Source organism: Carettochelys insculpta, chromosome 1 (assembly GCF_033958435.1).
Source record: "Carettochelys insculpta isolate YL-2023 chromosome 1, ASM3395843v1, whole genome shotgun sequence".
Lineage (NCBI taxonomy): Eukaryota > Metazoa > Chordata > Testudines > Carettochelyidae > Carettochelys > Carettochelys insculpta.
Genome location: NC_134137.1, coordinates 367,135,805 through 367,155,934, shown reverse-complemented (window position 1 = coordinate 367,155,934; position 20,130 = coordinate 367,135,805). Strand labels below are relative to the sequence as shown.

The following is a 20,130-nucleotide window of genomic DNA, read 5'->3' as shown; positions in this document are numbered from 1 at the left end:
GGGGGGATAGTAGCATGTCTCTGCCTCATAGAGCCATTGTGAGGATAAACACAAAAAGTTTGAAGCACTCACGTATCATACTAATGGCTACACAAACATAACTTAGATAAAACAAAACAGCAGAAATGTATAATTTCTTAGTCTTTAGAGTGCTACACATCTGCTGTTTTGTTTTGTTGGAGTACAGACTAACAGGGTTACCTCTCTGTTACATGTAACTTGGATATGTACAAGTTAAACTATCTGCCAATGGGATAGTGATGACAAAGTGCTCTCCACCTGTTTGAACTGGGTTTTATCCCCTCCCAGTGCAGCCCCAAATTTTGGAAATAAATGAGGGGAATAAACCTTTTGTGGTAGACTCTTCATCAGTGGCTATTTTTTAATCGAGTGGTTGTTTTTCTAGAAGATGTGCTTCAGCTGAAACAGGAATTATTTCAGGGAAGTTCTGTGGCCCGTATAATGAAGGAAGTCAGATGGTTGCAGTGGTCTCTCCTGTCCTCAGAATCTGTGACTCTAAATGCCTTTCAACCTGAAGGATCCCAAAGCATTTTCCAAATTACACAATGTTGCTGAAATGCAGCCATCTCTGAGTTGGAAAGCCACTATCATGCAGACTGCCATTGTTTAAAGCACTATCAGAAGACTGGTAAGAGGAAGGGAACATTTGGCAAAAGACATTTAGGGGCTCGTGCCTGTTACCATGCAAAGTGTCAGAAGGTCTCTAAGCTCAACGCAGAACAGTGAGAATCCCTGTAAAGTGTCATCTGAAAGATCCTTCTATAGGAAACTGCATAAAACTTGCATCAGTTTACATGGCCTGCTTGACTTCTTATTAGAACTGTTTTCTAACAGGTCAGGAAGTGTACGCAGATGATGACTTTTTTCCTCTGTTCTTATTTCACACACCTTCTCTTTGTCAATGTTTTATTTCCTTCATTGTTGTAACTGCAGGGTAAAGTATGGTTAATTGATTTTAACCCCTTCGGTGAAGTAACAGACTCACTGCTGTTTACATGGGAAGAATTGACATCTGGGAAGAACTTGAAAGGTGACCATGGTGAAGGGGAGGCTATGGAACAGGTAAGGGAACATGGTAACGAGTAAGATCGAGTGTTGGGAGAAATGAATTTAAATAACTCGACAGGTGGTCTAGCCCCTGCTTTTTTTTCTTTATTGTATTGAGGATGTGATCCCAAGCCTGTTAGTCAGTGGGTACATTTCCATTGACTTCAGTGGGCTTCCTACCAGGCCAACACATAGTACACTCCTTGAGATCAGGCTCTATGTTGGTGCAGTGTACGTGCTCAGCAAATACTTTTTTTTGGTCCAGTTATAACTGCAAAAAATAGAGCTTCTGTTCCGCAGCCTTGACCAGATTGATAAGGAATTTTCCTAATATTTACCTTTGTTCCCTTTGTCCTATTACTCCTTGTCATTTGTATGTGTTGCACCTTAAACAATTTCTTTTTACTCCTTGATATTTGCCCTTCTAATATTTGTCCTTTTTCTTCGTCACTTACCAACCTAGGGTTCTTTCACAGTGTTTTTCATTTAATCGGCCCAGCTCCATAATCATATTTGGTTTTCTCTAAGCCTCCCACCAGCTTCTTGGTCTTCCTTATATGGAGCAGCTGACACCTGAGATAAATATTGGAACTGCAGTCTCACTAGAACTGTACAGAGAAGAATCTCCCTGGTCCATGTTGCAAGTCTTAGTAATACCAAAATTCTGTTAGAGGAAAACACTTCAGTCCTAGGTCCTTTGGTGTTCCTCCCATGTGACTAAAACTTAAGCCTCAGTTCCTTCAACACCAGTGGGACTCTTGGAGGGAGCATATAAAATGGCAGTTCACAGACAGACAAATCTGGTTCCCAATCTCAGCATGTCATTCCATCCACCAGTTCTCATCCCCAGCCATCCAGATCTGTTGTCGCAATGCAAAGGTGAGCTCAGGCATGCCAGTCCATGCGCTCCACATCTCAGAGCATGATACGTGGATGGGAGTGTGCTTTAGAGTGAATGTGCTCTTTGGCGGTACTGAAAATCTTTCCTAGTAGCAGAAAAGACTCCACCATGCACTGTTACCAGGCCAAGTGGCAAAATTTTTCATAATGGGCTTAATGATGGGGGCAGGGCATCCAAATGAGTGGGGAATCTCCCTCTTTCTGGACTAAATTTGGTCATTGAAGTCATCAGGTCTCTCTGTCAGCTCCCGGAAAGTACACCTGGCAGCAATTATTGCATTCCATCTCCCAAAGGCGGGCTCTTCTGTCTTCCTATACCCACTAGTTGCAGGGTTCTGGACAGCACTCATCAGCACCTTCCTCTCTTTTCAACACTTAACGCTTCAGTGGGACCTGAATCTTGATCCTTATGTACTAACACAACCTCCCTTCAAACCCTTAAAGGGTCTTACACTCCCCCCAACACACCACTCCAGGGTCATGGGCTCACTCTAGGAAGGCTCAAGCTTTGAATTCAGGGTCACTTCAGAATATGCCACTCATTAATGTGCAAAGCACCCACTTAGAGTTCCATACTCACCTTCACTGCGTATAATGCAGGACTTGGCAGCAAATGTTTCTTCTGCACAGCAGTCCTCTGTGCTATCATTCCGTCCTCACCCTCCTCCAAATTAGGTATTGCTTGTTGATCAGCTCTGTGAAATACAATAGGGAGCCTTACTCAAAGACAAGGAGGGTAGCTGACCTATAACTAGGGTTTTTGTTTTTTGGTTTTTTTTTTAAAGATATGTGGTTACCTCCAGTTACAGGTAGGTAACCCCTTTTTCTGGTGATACACAGTAGAAAACCTCATAACACGTTAAGCTATCCTTAGCTTGCCCTGATATGGAACCAATTGCTCTAGTTGTGCCAAAGATGTTATGGACCTGCAAATGAAGTGGAAATAGATGGACTGTGTGTTGGCGAATGGCCTGGAAGGTGGTCCATAAGATGATAAAACGTGGCATGCATGATATGAAATGGTTTGAGAGCAATTCTCCTCCTAAATAATTCATTTTGTCCAGCAAGATACAGTTTAGCTCTGAGTCAGTTTTGCGGGCTTTCGCCTAGCTCGCGTGTGCGCTCATAGAACACTAGGACTGGAAGGGACCTCGAGAGGCCATCGAGTCCAGCCCCCTGCCCCAATGGCAGGACCAAGTACTATCTAAACCATCCCTGACACACATCTATCTAACCTGTTCTTAAATATCTCCAGCAATGGAGATTCCACAACCTCCCTTGGCAATTTATTCCACTGTTTGACCACCCTGACAGTAGGAACTTTTTCCTAATGTCCAACCTAAACCTCCCTTGCTGCAGTTTAAGCCCGTTGCCTCTTGTTCTATCCTCAGAGGCCAAGAAGAACAAGTTTTCTCCTTCCTCCTTATGACTCCCTTTTAGATACTTGAAAACCGCTATCATGTCTCCCCTCAATCTTCTCTTTTCCAAACTAAACAAGCCCAATTTTTTCAACCTTTTTTCATGGGTTGCATTCTCTAGACCTTTAATCATTCTTGTCACTCTTTTCTGGACCCTCTCTAGTTTCTCCACATCTTTTTTGAACTGCGGTGTCCAGAACTGGACACAATACTCCAGCTGAGGCCTAACCAGCACAGAGTAGAGCAGAAGAATGACTTCTTGGGTCTTGTTCACAACACACCTGTTAATGCATCCCAGAATCATGTTTGCTTTTTTTGCAACAGCATCACACTGTTGACTCATATTTAGCTTGTGGTCCACTATAATCCCTAGATCCCTTTCTGCTGTAGTTGTTCCTAGACAGTCTCTCCCCATTCTGTATGTGCGAAACTGATTGTTCCGTCCCAAGTGGAGCACTTTGCATTTGTCCTTATTAAACTTCATCCTGTTTACCTCAGACCATTTCCTCCAATTTATCCAGAACATCAGATGCTTTGTGCAGTTGCCTCGTGTAAACTGGAATAAAAAGTAGAATGGTCTTGTTTAAACTAACTCAGCAGCTAGGTTTACTGATTCTGGGTAAATGTTTGGCGCACTTTCTGCCTCCATGTGTAAAATGAGGAAACTTACCTACCTCTTGAGATACAGGCAAATGGCTGTGCCTGGAGTTCTGTGAAAATGTAACTTGCTATAAATGTATATATCCCTGTTTGTTAAATGAAATGTGCGGTAGGGATACCCAGATCTTGTGGCTAGCGATGGAAGTTTAAAAAGTCTTTTGGTTTCAACAAATACTTGCCACATAAGTCTTGACCTTAGCTTGGACAGGATTTTACCTGCAAATATGGATTTAAATCAAAAGCCCTTACTAAAGGGGGATTTAAGGCTCTTGTTGCTAGAGATTGTATACTTTATCCCTGTGTTCAGATAGGCTTTTTAGCTGCGAGCCCTAGCTAAAGTTCATTATCAGCAGGGGAGTCAATCATTGAAGCTCTGTTACTTTTTATTTACTTAATGTATCAATAGTATTAAGACAGTGAGTTGGCCTACTGGAGGCAGGAGGTGTGGGAAAAATGGCATTTATTTGGATATTACATAGTACTTAAACACGGTCCCTTTTTCCAGCCTTGTCCAAACAGTACACACAGTACACCAAATCTGGCCCCAAGTGTCCGTCACTTCCAGCCTTCAGCCTTCTCTGTCCCTCTGGCTCAGAAAGCCACCTGGTATCTCCTCCTGCTCCTCAGTCTTCAGCCCTCTCAGGAATGTCAGCAGGCTTCTTCCACTGGCTGCTGTGATAATTCGTCCTTTTGCTGGAGGACCTGCAGAGAGCTTTCTGTTCTGTGCTTTTCCCCAGAGACCTCTTCCATTTACTGTGTCTCATCTTACCATTTCCGTGACTGACCCACTCTGTCAGGCTCTCAAGCAGCTCTGACTTACCAAGTCTTCTTCCATGTAGGGTCTAGTCTAGGTTCTGTTTTTTTTTTTTTAAGGTGAGTTAAGCAGTTTCATTTTAAAGGGCCAGTGTCACTCTGTGCTAACCTTTAGTGTATTCAGTAAACTCTATAGTGAAATAATTGAAACAATACCAATAAAGATATTAGTTTGTTTATATGCAGTTAAGATGCTTCAAGGGTATTTTAACCTGCCTTTCTCTAAGGACTATCCAGCATTCCGCTGTACCAACAGCGAAGTTACTGTCCAGCCCAGCCCTTACCTGAGCTACCGACTGCCCAAAGATTTTGTAGACCTCTCTACTGGAGAAGATGTTCACAAGCTTGTTGATTTTCTCAAGCTGGTAAGCAAACTGTGGAGAGCTTTCTGACCATGGGGTGTGTAAAACAGGAGTGCTAAAGCACATGGAATTATGGTATTCTGATATAAAAGAATTACAATATTTGGCTTGTAAAATAAAAACCTCTAGAGAGAGGGATGGTGTGTGTGGGGGTGGAGAGTGTGTGTGTGTGTGTGTGTGTGTGTGTTATTGGACGTATTTATTGTTTTTATTTGTTGTAACCAAGAACAAGTTGTCACTTTACTATTGCATTATCTTAGGCCCAGGGGAAGTTAGTACATGATCTAGAGCCATGGTGCCCAACAGGTTAGCCCCTAGCTGCATGTGGCTATCTGACCAGTTGAGTTGGCTAGCTGGCTTGAACAATAAATATATTTTTAGACTAACGTGGCTAGTCGTCTATAGTGGCTACTATTTCAGAATGGGATGGACACCATGGATCTAGAATATAAAAATGTTACTGGAATACTTGCATTCTTTTTTGTTCAAAGAGAAATATAGGCTAAGTGGAAATGTGCTGTTTGAATCGCAGAATGTTAAGTTTGATACCAAAATAATTATGTCCCGAGAAGCTTTAAATACTTTAAGCAGCATTGCAGTATTTATTTCAGACAAACTTAGTTTCTCAGTTCCCTTTTTTCTTTGAACAAATGTGCATGACTCTTTCATAAGCTGACATGATCTTTTTGCCACCTTTCAATCACTGTAGGTAGTTTGAAAGATTTTAATCAAGAGTAGCTTTCAATACAACAGCAGTCTATCAGGTGGTTGGGCCCCAAACCATTCACAGCTTTGTAAGTCAACACAAACAATCCAAGTTGCACTCCAGAGCTGCAGGCTTCTGGACAATGTAATCTGCTGTGAAAGAGCTGTTTTTATTTATTTGTCGTAGCCTGTCAGACCCTCTTCAGTGCAAAGATTGTCTCTGTTCTCTGGATGATTATATGTGATAAAAAGGTGCTTTTTCCAGTCTAGTTTGCAATGTTCTGCATTTCCATTGGAAGACTTCCACGATCTCATAGTACTTGCTGTCATAAATTATATTTACATACATTTGTAACTCCCCCTTTTCAGTTTCATTCTATTACTTCTAATTACACTCCTTTTTGTACTACCACAAATCTCCTCTTTTCTTCCTTACCAATAGAGAAAAATCTAACTTTCTAGCTTCAACATTCTGAGAGGAAGCAAAGCCCAAGGATTTGTTTGGCATCAGCCAACTGAGTTGTAAGGTTCCAAGTATCCTCAATATTAACCATCAACATTTATCTATAAAATTTGGACTCGATGACCTCCTGAGGTCCCTTCCAGGCCTAGGATTCTAAAATTCTATTAATACATAAATGAAAAATTCCTGACTAGCTCTGCTCAGTGGTCAAAGTGTACTGAAATCCTCAGGAAGCAGGCCAGAATACTGGGTTTTTCCCCAAACAAGAATAAATCGCTGGTCTGACTTTCTAATGAAAGTTAATTACTCACTGGTTCTCAGGCATAGTGATAGGGCTAAATATGTCCTTGATATGCTATAGACTAAAGTCTCGTTAACAGAAATTATGCTAAAAATTTAACTGCTTTGGTGAATCCTCTGACTAGAGAATTATACTTGAGAAGCCATGAGTTGAATGCTACTTCATAGTGTGATTCTGACGAGCACAGTTTTATGCTCAAGCCAAAACCAGTTAGCACCTTTAAGTCACAACTCCAGCTATGTATGTTTGCAGGTTCTGATTGTACAGAAGTATAAAATGAAATTACTTCAGTTCACAAAAAAGTTCTTAGTCAGGATGGTGGCAGTGTTAGGTGGTAATGATCGAGCCATGACTTTTTTGCCTTTAAAAAAAGAAAAAAGCAGCTGTGATCTGGAAGGATCAGACATCGCATTTAGAGTTGTCGGACACGACTGACTACCTACAAAAAACAACTGGGGCTTATCTTGAAGCTTGCTGCATTAGTCTGATACAGACACTTTTAGTTGCTAGGTGAGAAGTTTGATGGAGGGATTGCAGAATCCACTGCTCTGCTATCCTTTGGAGTCCTAAAAAGAGTCCCAGGGCCAGAAAAATAACTTGATGTATTACTGAGTGGGAGTTGCATTATGAAAAATTTGCAAGTGCAGTCTGCCTAAGCAGCAAGCCAGCCCCATTAATCTGATTAATGTACTGTTTTCAGTAAACTCACATTCAGTATCAAAACAAAAAAGCAGTAATAACACTTTAAAGACTAACAAAATAATTTATTAGGTGAGCTTTCATGGGACAGACCCACTTATTCAGACCATAGCCAAACCAGAACAGACTCAATATTTAAGGCACAGAGAACCAAAAATAGTAATCAAGGTTGACAAATCCGACAAAAAATATTACAAGGTGAGCAAATCGGAGAGCAGAGGGGCAGTGGTGAGGGGGAGTCAAGAATTAGATTAAGCCTAGTATGCAAAAGAGACCCTATAAGCCGCGTCTACACGTGCACGCTACTTCAAAGTAGCAGCACTAACTTCGAAATAGCGCCGGTCGCGGCTACACGCGTCGGGCGCTATTTCGAAGTTAACTTCGACGTTAGGCGGCAAGACGTCGAAGTCGCTAACCTCATGAGGGGATCGAAATAGCGCCCTACTTCGACGTTCAACGTCGAAGTAGGGCACGTGTAGACGATCCGCGTCCCGCAACGTCGAAATTGCCGGGTCCTCCATGGTGGCCATCAGCTGGGGGGTTGAGAGACGCTCTCTCCAGCCCCTCAGCACACTGGTGGCCGCGTGGAGCGGCCCCTTAAAGGTCCCCTCCCCCTCTCTTCCTGTGCAGGAAGCTGAGGGAACGTGCAGGCTGCAGCCTGCAACACGCGGCCAGCCTGCACCACCCTCAGCCCCCCACACAGCTGCGATGGCTGGCCGGCAGCGCCCCCAGGGGACCCCCCCCCAAGGGGAGCCAGGGCAGCCAGGCTGGCAAGCGGCAGCGGGGCCCCTCCTGGACGGAGGCCGAGCTGCGGGACCTGCTGGGGCTCTGGAGCAAGGAGGAGGTGCTCCAGGTAATGGGGAGCAAGAGGCGGAACGCGGATGCGTTCGCTCGGCTGGCCGACGGCCTGGCTGCCCGGGGTCACCCTGCCCGCACTCCTGACCACTTCAGGAGCAAGGTCAAGGAGCTGCGGCAGGGTTACTCCCGGGCCCGGGATGCGGCCAGCCGATCTGGGGCTGCCCCCGGCACTTGCCCCTTTTACAGGGAGCTCAGGGACATCCTGGGCCCCCGGCACACCTCCTCCCCTCCGGCCACCCTTGACACCTCGGCTGACGAGCCCCAGCAGGCCCTGCAGACGGAGTCCGCCCCGGAGGCAAGCCCCGCACCCCGGGCCCCCCCCCCCCCCCCCCGGAGGCCACCCCCGGGACATCGCGGCAGGAGGATGAGGAGGAGGAGGGGGGCTCCTCCTCCGCAGAATCCGAGCTGCAGATCCTCCTCCTGCCATCCCGGAGCAGCAGCAGGGCCTCCGCCCCCCGGGGATCTCCGGACCGTGGGAGCGGACCGACAGGTAGGTACCCCCCTCTGGTGGATGCCCCTGGGCTTGAGGGGCGGGGGTAAGAGATATGTGTCCAGGGCCCCCCACATGCTCACATGGCCATGGCCCCAAGGACACCAGGGCCATGGCCCTCACAGCAGTGCATCAGCCCCTGCCCCCCCCCCCCCCCACATGACAGTGCCATGCCCCATCCCCGGGCCAGGGGGGAGCGGAACCTCGAGGGGCCCCCGGGAGGAGGGGGTGGGACACCCCGCAGCAGCAGCAGCAGCATGTGATGGAGTGGGGGGAGTGCCAAAGGGAGACTCAGGCTACCTATGAGCAACAAGAGCTGAATAGCTCCCAGCGGCAAAGGAGGATCCTGGGGCTACAGCTGGCAGGTGACACCTCTGCCCTGAACAAACAGGAGGGAGGAGCTGAGCTGGCTTGGACTTGGGGGGCGAGGGCGGGGCCCACAGGTAGAGGCTAGGGGAAGGGAGAGCTGGAAGGCAGCCAGCCTGAGGAGGGGGAAAGCTGCATCCCCGAGGGGCCCCCCTTGGGGTCTTCTCCCCAGGATGGGTTGGAAGGACTGTCTCTTCCGACAGCTGGTGCTGTCACTCCTGGGAGAAACTGGGCATCTGTGGCCTAAGAAACCTCTCCTGCTGTCAGACCCTGCGGGGTGAAGTGAGAGTCGCTCCCACCAGGGGACGGGGTGCAGGGCAGGGGGACCCCTGAACCCCATCCATCACAGCAGCATCTCCCGGGGACGGGGATGGGGAACCTGCAGCACAGGGCTGGGGGGACAAAGGCCACGGCTCGGGGCCCACACTAACGCCTGTCTCCATTCTTCTTCCCCACCTCCTCTCCTGTGTCCTGCACCTGCACCATCAGAAGGACCGGAAGAGAGCGCCGGCGAGGCATCAGTCATCCCGGAGAGCCCTCCGGGACCATCGCTCCAGGCCAGCCCCTCGGCCGAGGACCAACCGGCCCCACGGCGGGCTAGACGGCGGACCCCGCGCCACCAACAGCCGACGGCGACAGACCCCCAGCTGCTGGCCATCCACCGTCGGCAGCTGGAGGTCGCGGAGCAGCACCTCCAGCTGCAGGAGCGGGCGCTGGCCTGGCGCCAGGAGGCATGGGGGGCCTACATGGAGACATTTAACCGCTTGGTGGACTACCTGGCCCCCCATGCCGCGCCGGCCGCCACATCGCCTGCCCTGCCTGCTCCTGCAGCCCCACCACCAGCTGCTCCGCCCGTCGCCGTCCCGTCCGCCGTCGCCCCGCCACCCACCGGCGAGGGCCGGAGCACCGAGGGACCCCTGGAGCCACCTGACACTCGCTGGCCACCGTACCTTCCGGTCCAGCCCGCCCCCACCCAGCCACGGACCAGGCTGCGACCGCGGCGGGGTTCCCGGCCGCCAACGCCCGGTGCCGGGCTATAGGGGCGAGGGGCCCGGGACGTGGCGCCCCCCCTTGTATATAGTTGGACCCTGTTCTTTTCTGCCCCCAGTTTGCCCCGTCCCCCCCATATAAATAGTTCTCCCCTTTATCCTCCCTGGTTTTCTTTTGATTATTGAGGACTGTTGTTTCTTTGTATTGTTTTATTTTTGTACATATTGCTTTTGTTCAACGTTTGTACATAGTTTTTGGTTTTTGGTTCAAATATTTATTTACAGTTACAAAAAAAAGGTTTGGAAAGAAAAAAAGAAGTTTAAGTTCAGCCACAAGTGCATGCTGTCATTTGTCCAGGACAAGTGGGAGGGGGGTGCGGTGGGGTGCTCCATGGTGTAGGCGTTGGGGCAGGAGTGTGGTGGAGGAAGGGGCGGGCAGTAGGGGGCCTGGGCAGAGTTCACCCCGTGGCCTGTTCATCAAAGTGGGCCCGCAGGGCCTCCCGGACCCGGATCCCTTCGGGGTCCACCTGCCGACTGGGGGCAGCAGGTGGCTGGACATCTGCCCTGCCGGCCTCCGCCGCCCAGCCCTGGAAAAAGGTGTCCCCCTTGTTCTCTACCAAATTGTGCAGGGCGCAGCAGCACCCACAATCTGGGGGATGTTGTTGGGGCCTGCATCCAGCCGGGTCAGGAGACATCTCCAGCATCCCTTCAGGCGGCCAAATGAGCGCTCCACCACCTGGCGCGCATGGTTCAGGCGCTGGTTGAAGCGCTCCTGGCTAGCGGAGAGATGGCCCATGTAGGGGTGCATGAGCCACGGCCGGAGGGGGTAGGCCGCATCTGTGATGACGCAGAAGGGCATGGTGGTGTCCCCCAGAGGGATCTCCCGCTGGGGGATGTAGGTCCCCACCTCCAGCCGGCGGCACAGGCCCGAGTTCCGGAAAACCCGGGTGTCGTGGGTGCTGCCAGGCCAGCCCACATAAATGTCCTGGAAACGTCCCCGGCTGTCCACCAAGGCCTGGAGGACGACAGAATGGTAGCCCTTTCGATTCAGGTATCGTCCTCCACTGTGATGCGGGGCGCGGATGGGGATGCGAGTCCCATCCCGAGCCCCGAAGCAGTTGGGGAAGCCCAGGGTGGCAAAGGCGGCGATGGTGGCATGTGGGTCCCCCAGCCTCACGAGCCTGTGCAGGAGCATGGCGTTGATGGCACGCACAACCTGCAGAGAAAGCACATGGGACAGCACCAATGAGGGGTGAGCAGGGTGTGCGTGGCCCTGCCCTGCCCTCCCCTGCCCTCCCCTGCTCTGGCCCACCTCCCCTGCCCTGGCCTCCCCTGCCCTGCCCTCCCCCCGTGGGTTCGCTTACCTCCATGAAGACAGCCCCGACGGTGGCCTTGCCGACACCAAACTGCTGGCCCACGGATCGGTAGCTGTCTGGAGTGGCCAGCTTCCAGACAGCGATGCCGACCTGTTTCTGCACTGTGTGGGCACGCCGCATGGCGGTGTCCTGGTGCCTGAGTGCGGGGGTGAGCCACGGGCACAGCTCCAGAAATGTCTGCCGGCTCATCCTGAAGTTCCTGAGCCAGCGGTCGTCGTCCCACTCCCCAAGCACCAGCCGCTCCCACCAGTCGGTGCTGGTGGGGTAGCTCCACAGCCGCCGGCGGGTGGGGCGGGGTGCTGCAGGGGTAGGGGTTGAGCCCTGCTGCCCTGGGGGCATCTCCTCCTCTGGGGCAAGGAGGTGCTCAGCTGCCTCCCGCATGGCACGGAGCAGGGCAAGCCCTGCTCCTGCTGGGAGGGCTGGGTGGACCTCTGGCGGCGGCTGCTGCTGCTGCTGCTGCTGCTGCTGCTGGGGGTCCATGACTGCGGCGCCCGGGGTCTGTGTGCCTATGGCTCCTCAGACCGCATGCTGTGCAGGCTGTGTGTGTTTGGGAGGGACCCTTTAAGGGAGCGGCTAGCTGTTGCCCTGGAAGCGCTAGTCCGCCCGGTGACCCTGTCTGCAGCTGTGCCTGGCATCCCTATTTCGATGTGTGCTACTTGGGCGTGTAGATGTTCCCTCGCTGCGCCTATTTCGATGTTGGGCTGCGCAACGTCGAAGTTGAACATCGACGTTGCCGGCCCTGGAGGACGTGTAGACGCTATTCATCGAAATAGGCTATTTCGATGTCGCTACTTCGAAATTAGCTACTTCGATGTAGCGTGCACATGTAGACGTAGCCATAATAACCCAGAAAATTCACATCCTGGTTCAAAACGCATGTTAATGTGTCAAATTTGCATATTAAAGAAAGTTCAGCAGCCTCTCTTTCAAGACTGTTGTGAAAATTCCTCTTCAGTAAGACGCAGACTTTTAAGTCATTAACAGAATGGCCCACTCCATTAAAATGTTGGCTGACTGGTTTGTGGATCAGGAGTGTTTTTATGTCTGTTTTGTGCCCATTAACTCTTTGTCTAAGAGAGTTTGAAGTCTGTCCAATATGCAAAGCATCTGGGCATTGTTGGCACATGATGGCATGTGCAATGTTAGTTGAGGAACATGAGAATGTGCCTGTGATTCTGTGAATAACCTGGTTAGGTCCAGTGGTAGTATCTCCGGAATAGATATGTGGACAAAGGTGGCAGTGGGCTTTGTTTCAAGGAAAAGTTCCAGCAGTGGTATTCCTGCGGTATAGACTGTGGCTGTTGGTGAGAATCCTCATAAGGTTGGGATGTTGTCTGTAGGAGAGAACAGGCCTGTCACCTCAGGCCTTCTGGAGTGTGGCATCCTGGTTAAGGATAGGTCTGTTACTATTCACATTCAGTATGTCTCATTCAGGCAGTGGCTAATGGGAACACTTTCTCACCTTTATAGGTTTCTGTGGTGCACCTATTACTGATGTCTGTTGTATTCCTGGTATGAACATCAGCACAGGGAAGTTTTGCATTGAGAGGCCTAGATACCATGGTTATAGCCATGCAAATTTGCAGATATCCACTTTATATCTGTGGGTATTGGCATCTGCAGATGTGGATGCGGGTATCAGTGGTTCTTTTTTGCAGACACAGGTGCAAATACAAATTTTGTATCTAGAACCTTACAAATTTACAGATACCAACACGTATATCCATGGCTCATTTTTGCTGGTACAGAAGCAGATGCATATTTTGTTATCTACTCAGGGCTCTAACCACAGTGATGAGCCATTTGAAAACATAGATTCTTAGTAGCAGATCATCTGCTCTCTAGTGAGAGAACCACCAGCAGCCTGTCAAACCTAGAGCTTTTCCAGTTTCAGGGTACAATTCAAGATGTACCTCCATGGTTACGTTTTTTCTCTGATGGTGAATATTGCTATTACCCTGCCTGTAATTCTCAAGTTTCCAGAGTTCATGTTCTGGGATCATTTGTATTGGTCAACACTAGAATGTGACGGATTTTATTTATCATATTAAATAAAAAGCTGTTATGATTTCCAGTCAGGAATAGAATCTGCTGCATATCGCAGTGTCAATCTCTGGAAAATATTTGCAATGAGAGGTTTAGGACTTACATAAGATAAGTGTATGTAACTAATATTAATTTTCCTGTTTCCTTGACAGAAAAGAAATCAGCAAGATGATGATTGAGGAACCATGAAGTGTAAGATGAAATTTAAAACAAGAAATGTGGCTAATTAGGGCCACATAATACAGTAGCTATTCAACAGCCATCAATTTAAAGAATTACTTGCTTTTTATATTCGTCTGAAACACTTGAAGAGATGCTGATCCAATGTGTATATTGGTATAATAAATACACATTTTAAGAATCCATTTTAATATGGTGATGTGGTATACTGGCTGTGTTGAAAAACACAGCATATTTTTAAGTTCCAAGAGAGATGTTTTTGTATAAATGTCTCAGTACAAGCAATTCAGGCTCTGCATACATCTGTCATTGAATCCCCAATCTTGAAGACTCTGTGCACCCCAGTCGTTGAGGTTTGCTGAAATTAGAAGTCTGTCACTCATATAAAGTGCATCCTACAAATTTAACTTTAGCACAGTCAAAATATCAAGTGTCCCTCCTGCTTAAAGGCAGGCTATTTTAAAGCACTCTCTAGTTGCAGGGAGAGAAACAAAAAATTTCTGTGTTCTCAGGTGTAACTTTTTTGAAAATTGCTGATTTAATTTGTTTTGAGAGCACTTCTGTTGTTTTCTTATGGAAGAGATGGTTGAGAAATTTTTTTTTCCTCAGTAAAGCCATCGAATAGCATATTTCACTTTAAAAATATATTTAACCCACTGATGGTGGCTAAACAATTTACCAACAAATGTTGATGTCCTTTGTATTTTTCTAACCTCTGAAAGCACTGTGAAATGCACTAAAGTTTTTCTGAATGCTGATGTAAGGAAACTTGTGCATATGGGGCATTTCAGAACCCAATTTAATAAAATACTGAAGCTGAGTTTTATTCCTTTAGTATAAATCTTAAGCTGTCAATTGCGTCATACAAAATATGTAAACAAGTGTGGACTCAGTTCTGCTTTTATCTCATCCAATATCTCCAACTTTGGGAAGGATTGACCCTGTAATTTAAGATGGATTTTGGATTCATTTGCTGCTTCAGCCCCCTCTAGTGATAGGATGCAGCTTGATGCAGTGGTTACGGAGCGGAAGACCCTGGGTTTTCCTCCTAGCTTTATTACCAATTTGCTAAAATGCCAAATAATTTGGGTAACTCAGTTTTTGAGTGTCCAACTTGACAGGAGTGGCTGTATCTTGAGATGTGCACTGCATACCTCCAGTTGAGGTATATAAGAGCTACAGTTGCTCTGAAAATCTGATCCTAACTTGTCTGAAAGTAGCCATCCAAAAATCAAAAGCTGTTTTCCGAAGGTTAGTCTTTTGCCTCGCTGTCCTTCATTTTTCTGTAAAATGGGAGATAGTGCTTAAAAAAATTGGTCACTGCTTAATCCTCTGTGGTTTTACTTTCGAACGAACACTGCATGTGATGGAGGACAGATTATACATCCTGTTCTACCGTATCTGCTTATCATACATAACATCTTGAAGTTTGCTGTCTTTGGTGCAGAGGAAATAACAGACAATGGCTCTTGCAGTCCAAAATCATAAAATGTGTTTTTCTTTCTGAAGCTTGAGGTGCATATTAAAGAATTGCCATTTGAGCATGAAGTATCAAATGTTGCTAAATCCAGAAGGAATCACTGGAAAAAAAGAAAGAAAAGAGAGGGAAAAAAACACCTTGAAAGAAATATTCCAAAAATTCATATATTTCAAGGCCAGAAGGGACTACTAGATTATCCTGACTGGCTCTTGCATAACACAAACCATAGAATTTCACCTAAGAATCCTGCATAACTTCTGGCTGTGTTTGAGGATGCCTATAAGAAAGAAACCCAACCTTGATTTAAAGACTTCAAGTAATTCTATAAATGGCCGTGGTTACAGTACACGCTCAATTATCTGGCATCCCGGGGAACAGGAGGTGTCAGATAATAAAATGTGCTGGTTATTCAAACTGGGGCTGCCAGCTCCACAGCAGCTAGCTTTGCTCCACCAACCCTGGCGGGACATGCCGGTTAACCAGGTGTGCCAGTTATCCAAATGAAGGGTAACAGGTTTTACTGTACCGTTTGTCTTCAGCTTCCAGTCATTGGGTCATCTTAAAAGGTTTTTCCTGCTGGATTGAAGAACTTTATTCTCAGAAGTCTTCTTGTAGCATTTACAAGGAAGGGCCGAAACATTCTTCTGGAGTTACTTATAAACCGTGAGAGAAATTAATGATTATTCTCTCTTTGGTAAGATGAAAATGGGTGGGTGTCAGTAATCTTGCATAAATCTGCCTTGGGACAATTTTTAACCTCCCCAATCCTTTATTTGAGTATTTAATGTCTACTTACTGTGTGGCAAGCCCTTTAGTCCTACGTCAAGTCATAGAGAGATCATTTCAACACACAATCAAATTACTGAAATACGAGTATCCAGTTCATAAAGCCCATGTTCATGAGTGAATAATCCTATTGGTTACTCGTGTGAATGAGAGCTGTAGGATCAGATCCTTACATTGTACAATTAAAAACTTAAGCATGCATGTCAAGTTTCAAGTATATAATAGACAGGGGAAGTATTAGAGAATGGAGGTAGGTGCACGGAGTGTAATTGTAGAGACAGTGAAGAGATACATTGCCAACTAGTAACATCTTCTATAAGGCGATGGGATTTGCTCAGTGTCTGCGCTATGCATCATCTCAGAGGCGCAGTGGTGGTTTGTGAATTGCAGTTCTTCTCCAGAATGGTACAGAAAATTCTCCCCATTATGCTTCAGTAAATAATGTGTTTAATTTCTCGGCAGGCTTAACACTATTCCACTGAGCTCCATTAAAAATATTACATTTTTTTTTTTAAATTACCAAGAGTAAAAGTTCGCTTCAGTATGATGTACCTATTTTAATGAGGAGATCCTAGTGAATGCCACCTTACTCCTTCCATGTGCCCTGGGGACTCTTGTAGTTCCCTTGCCTCATTTGCTTTCCTAGTACTCCACTCATCTTTCCTAATGCCACCAATAAATGATTTGATTCATCTCAATATCAGAAGATGCAGTAAACCTAAGATTGAGCTGACCCAAAGAAATCCCCTTGCTCGGCATAATATTTTAGATTTCATTTGAGTGTGCTGCTCTGCAAAGCCTCAGGAGGGAAAGAAATGTAGGAAGTATTCTTCCAATTGTACCATCTCCTCTGGCAGAATGAATTTTACCTGTTGGACTTTAGAAACACCTTATAAGGCCATAAAATTATCCTTGTGAACGTATCTAACATTCTGTGTCAGGCACTCTGTATAAATCTTTCACACATCCTCCTGTGCCCATGTATGGCTGACACCCAGGACACCATAGTAAGCAAAGCAGAAACCGAATGAGAGACATTTCAGTGAGACTGTAGACATTAGGCATGGATAAAAGTCATAACACAGCCTTTAACTGGCATGTTGCCATCACATCCTAAAGAATGTGGTATCTCTGTGTTTGTCACGAACTCTGTAAGGACTCTTTCAGTAGGCATGCAAGAGACTAGCAGAACCTTTGTATGTGGTGAGATACTGAGTAGCATTTTTACTATACCATACTTAATACAGTAACATCTGGAAGATCAGCGCCATTATATGTGTGATGCTCTGAAAGCAGAGTCTGTGTTGCTTGTGTTACAGAAGATGAGGGAGGGAATGACGGCTATGTCTTGCTTGCACACATGCACTTATTCTGTTTCCCAAGTGCCTCTGAGTCTTGAGGAATTCCTAAGGTGTCAGAGGCAGAGACCTGGCTTAGACGAGAGGGTTAGAAGCATTACAGGTCAGTTCCACGCATAAGATACAGCAGAGGAAAGCCTCGATCACTGTAGCAGGAGACAAGCCGTCAGCCCTGGCATGGTTGGAAGAGCAGAAAGGGGTGAGCATAGATAAAAATAGAATTGTTTCCTTAATACACATTTAAGCTAGTTCCTTTTAATGTGCTGAAACAACTCTAGATGTCTAGAGGGGAATGGCATCTGGCTGAGTGGCATCTGCTAGTGTGACAGCAAAAATGTAAATAAGCAAATCAGCCTGGCAAACTTGCAAAGTTCTTCATTCTGAAGTGGCAGGGTCCTGCAGGCATGGCTGTGTATGGGTACCATTTCTACTCCTCAAACCTATTGTTTTATGAAATAACACTGAAAGAGAATACATATCTTTGGGTCTTTGAGAGGGTGTTTAAAAGAATAATTGAGGGGCTCCAATCACACAGCTTTTTGACACATGAACCCTTGATAAATCTTGACATTATGGGCTGAGTATCAGAGTGCTTTAAATGAGTTCACATAATTTTTACCCTATATACATTTTAGGCTTACAGTGTTTTAACAGTGTCATGAAACTCCTTTCTAAATCTTTTAACAGGAGAAGGAGGTCCTTTGGGATTTTTTGTTTTGGGGTGGTGTTGATTTATTTTATATAATGAAAACTCAACCAGAAATTGAATTTGTCGCTCTTTTATTACAGATGAATTTTGTTAGCTGCCTCAGAAGAATACAGCCTCCAGTGTCATATACTAATCCTGAGATAAGATGTAATTAAAGTTGCTTTTATCTGCATAACACAGTTCTGGGGCTCCTGTTTTATGGGATGTTAATTTAAATTAATACGAAATATTGATGCATATGGTGAAGTGTGAAACTTATCTCTAGTACCTGCATGATGCTTATCACTAAGAATAGTGGCGGTCACTTTAAAAATAAATCTGATCTGATCTTCCTTCATCTGCAGGAGTAAAATTTAAATAGGTAGAGAATGAGCATGGCTGGCTGCACGCTGAGTGTGTGCAGCTGTAAGTGGAAATGGCTAATTGTGCAAAGAACTATTTGAAGAAAAGGGGTTTCCATTGAGTTCTGAATGTGTCACAATGAGACTTATGTTCCTAAAATAGCTGAACATTTCACCTTCAGACTTGCATGAACAGCCATTTCGTAGGAGTTAATTATGCAAACCTGTACATGCAAATGAAAGGAGCATTGGAGAAACTACTTTCCCTTGCTCAGCCCCCAACTGTTCCTGATCACATAGTCCAATAGCTGGGGCTGGCGTATCTCGTCATGCTGGTTTTACAACACCCTCAAGCAATATTTCAGTGGTATCTCTGCTTTCTTTCCTTCCCATCTCCTGACTAAAAGCACTTTCATTTTTACAATGCTCACAAGAATCTGGGTGTAATTTCCATGGCATAGGTACCAGGTGACACAGACAGCGGCAGTGCAAGGTTCTCATATGCTGCCTTGCCAGTTGGTCTGAAGCCTGAGATGCAAAGAACAACTTTTAGGGGAGCATAATAGTTAAAGACTCCATTCAGTCCTTGGCCCCCTCATGTTGCTGATAACAGCTGGCTACTGTTGGACAAGGTTCTTGCAATGTGGGCACTTGTCCCCTTGAAATTGGACTAAGATCCTCAAAATCATTCACAGAGGCTCCTGAACAGGCCTCAGCTGGTAACAAGCTTCAGTTCCTTACCCTGCGTTAAGTTCAGAGATTCCATATCTCAGCTGAAGCTACATCATACAGTAATTTTATTCTGTAGGTGATTGGGAGACATGGAAGGCTATTGACTCAGAGAACCATAACAAATTACTTCAAGCATTACAAGGACTGCTTCCCTTCCTTTGATGCTTGTAATTATTTCAGGCAGGACACTTAATGTTCTTCTTCCCCTCTGCCCCCTCCTTCAGTCCTATGTACTTGATTGATCAGTTTTTATTGCAATTTTTTTTGGTCATCTGTACTTACAAATGTTAGTCTATATTGGAAATTAGATTGATTTGATAAAGTGGGTCTGTCCCATGAAAGCTCATCACCAAATAAATCATTTTGTTAGTATTTAAAGTGCTACATTTGTGCTGTTTTGTTTCATAGAATCATAGGGTTGGAAGAGACCTCAGGAGGTCACTGAGTCCGAACCCCTTCTCAAAGCAGGACCAATGCCAACTAAACCATCCCAGCAAGAGCTTTGTTAAACTGGAACTTAAAAAGCTCTAGGAATGGTGATTCCACCATCTCTCTAGGTAACACATTCCATTGCTTCATCACCCTCCTGGTGAAATACTTTCTCCTGACATCCAACCTAGACCTCTCCCACTGTAACTTGAGACCTTTGCTCCTTGTTCTGTCATCTGTCACCTCTGAAAACAGCCCCTCTCCTTTCTCTTTGTAATCCCCCTTCAGGTAGTTGAAGGCTGATATCAAATCTCTCTTCAGTCTTCTCTTCTGTAGACTAAATGACCCTAAATCCCCTCAGCTTCTCCTCAAGTCATGTGCTCCAGCCCAATCAGTTTTGTTGCCCTTTGTGGGACTCTCCAATGCACCCACATCCTTTTTATAGTGGGGGGAGGCCCAGATGTGACCTCACCAGTGTTGAATAAAGGGGCATAATCATTTCTGTAGACCTGCTAGTAGTGCTCCTACTAATGCACCCCAATATGCTGTTAGTCCTCTTGGCTACAAGGGCACATTGCTGACTCATGTCCAGCTTCTCATC

General features: G+C 46.4%; 1 protein-coding gene across 3 annotated transcripts in view; it reads left to right on the top strand.

The window, feature by feature from the left end:
• CDC123 (cell division cycle 123) overlaps positions 1-19,475 on the top strand; it is an 87,694-nt gene extending 68,219 nt beyond the window's left edge. For 2 of the 3 annotated variants that reach the window (XM_075017932.1, XM_075017919.1), the window contains 3 exons: positions 955-1,083; positions 5,087-5,224; positions 13,667-14,514. In XM_075017932.1, the coding sequence (XP_074874033.1) occupies positions 955-1,083; positions 5,087-5,224; positions 13,667-13,693 (294 nt within the window). In that variant the 3' untranslated portion in view covers positions 13,694-14,514. Of the gene's footprint in view, positions 1-954; positions 1,084-5,086; positions 5,225-13,666; positions 14,515-18,107 lie in introns of those variants that run through there. The other variant, XM_075017925.1, reaches the window with a different exon arrangement.
• Positions 19,476-20,130: the final 655 nt, after the last annotated feature.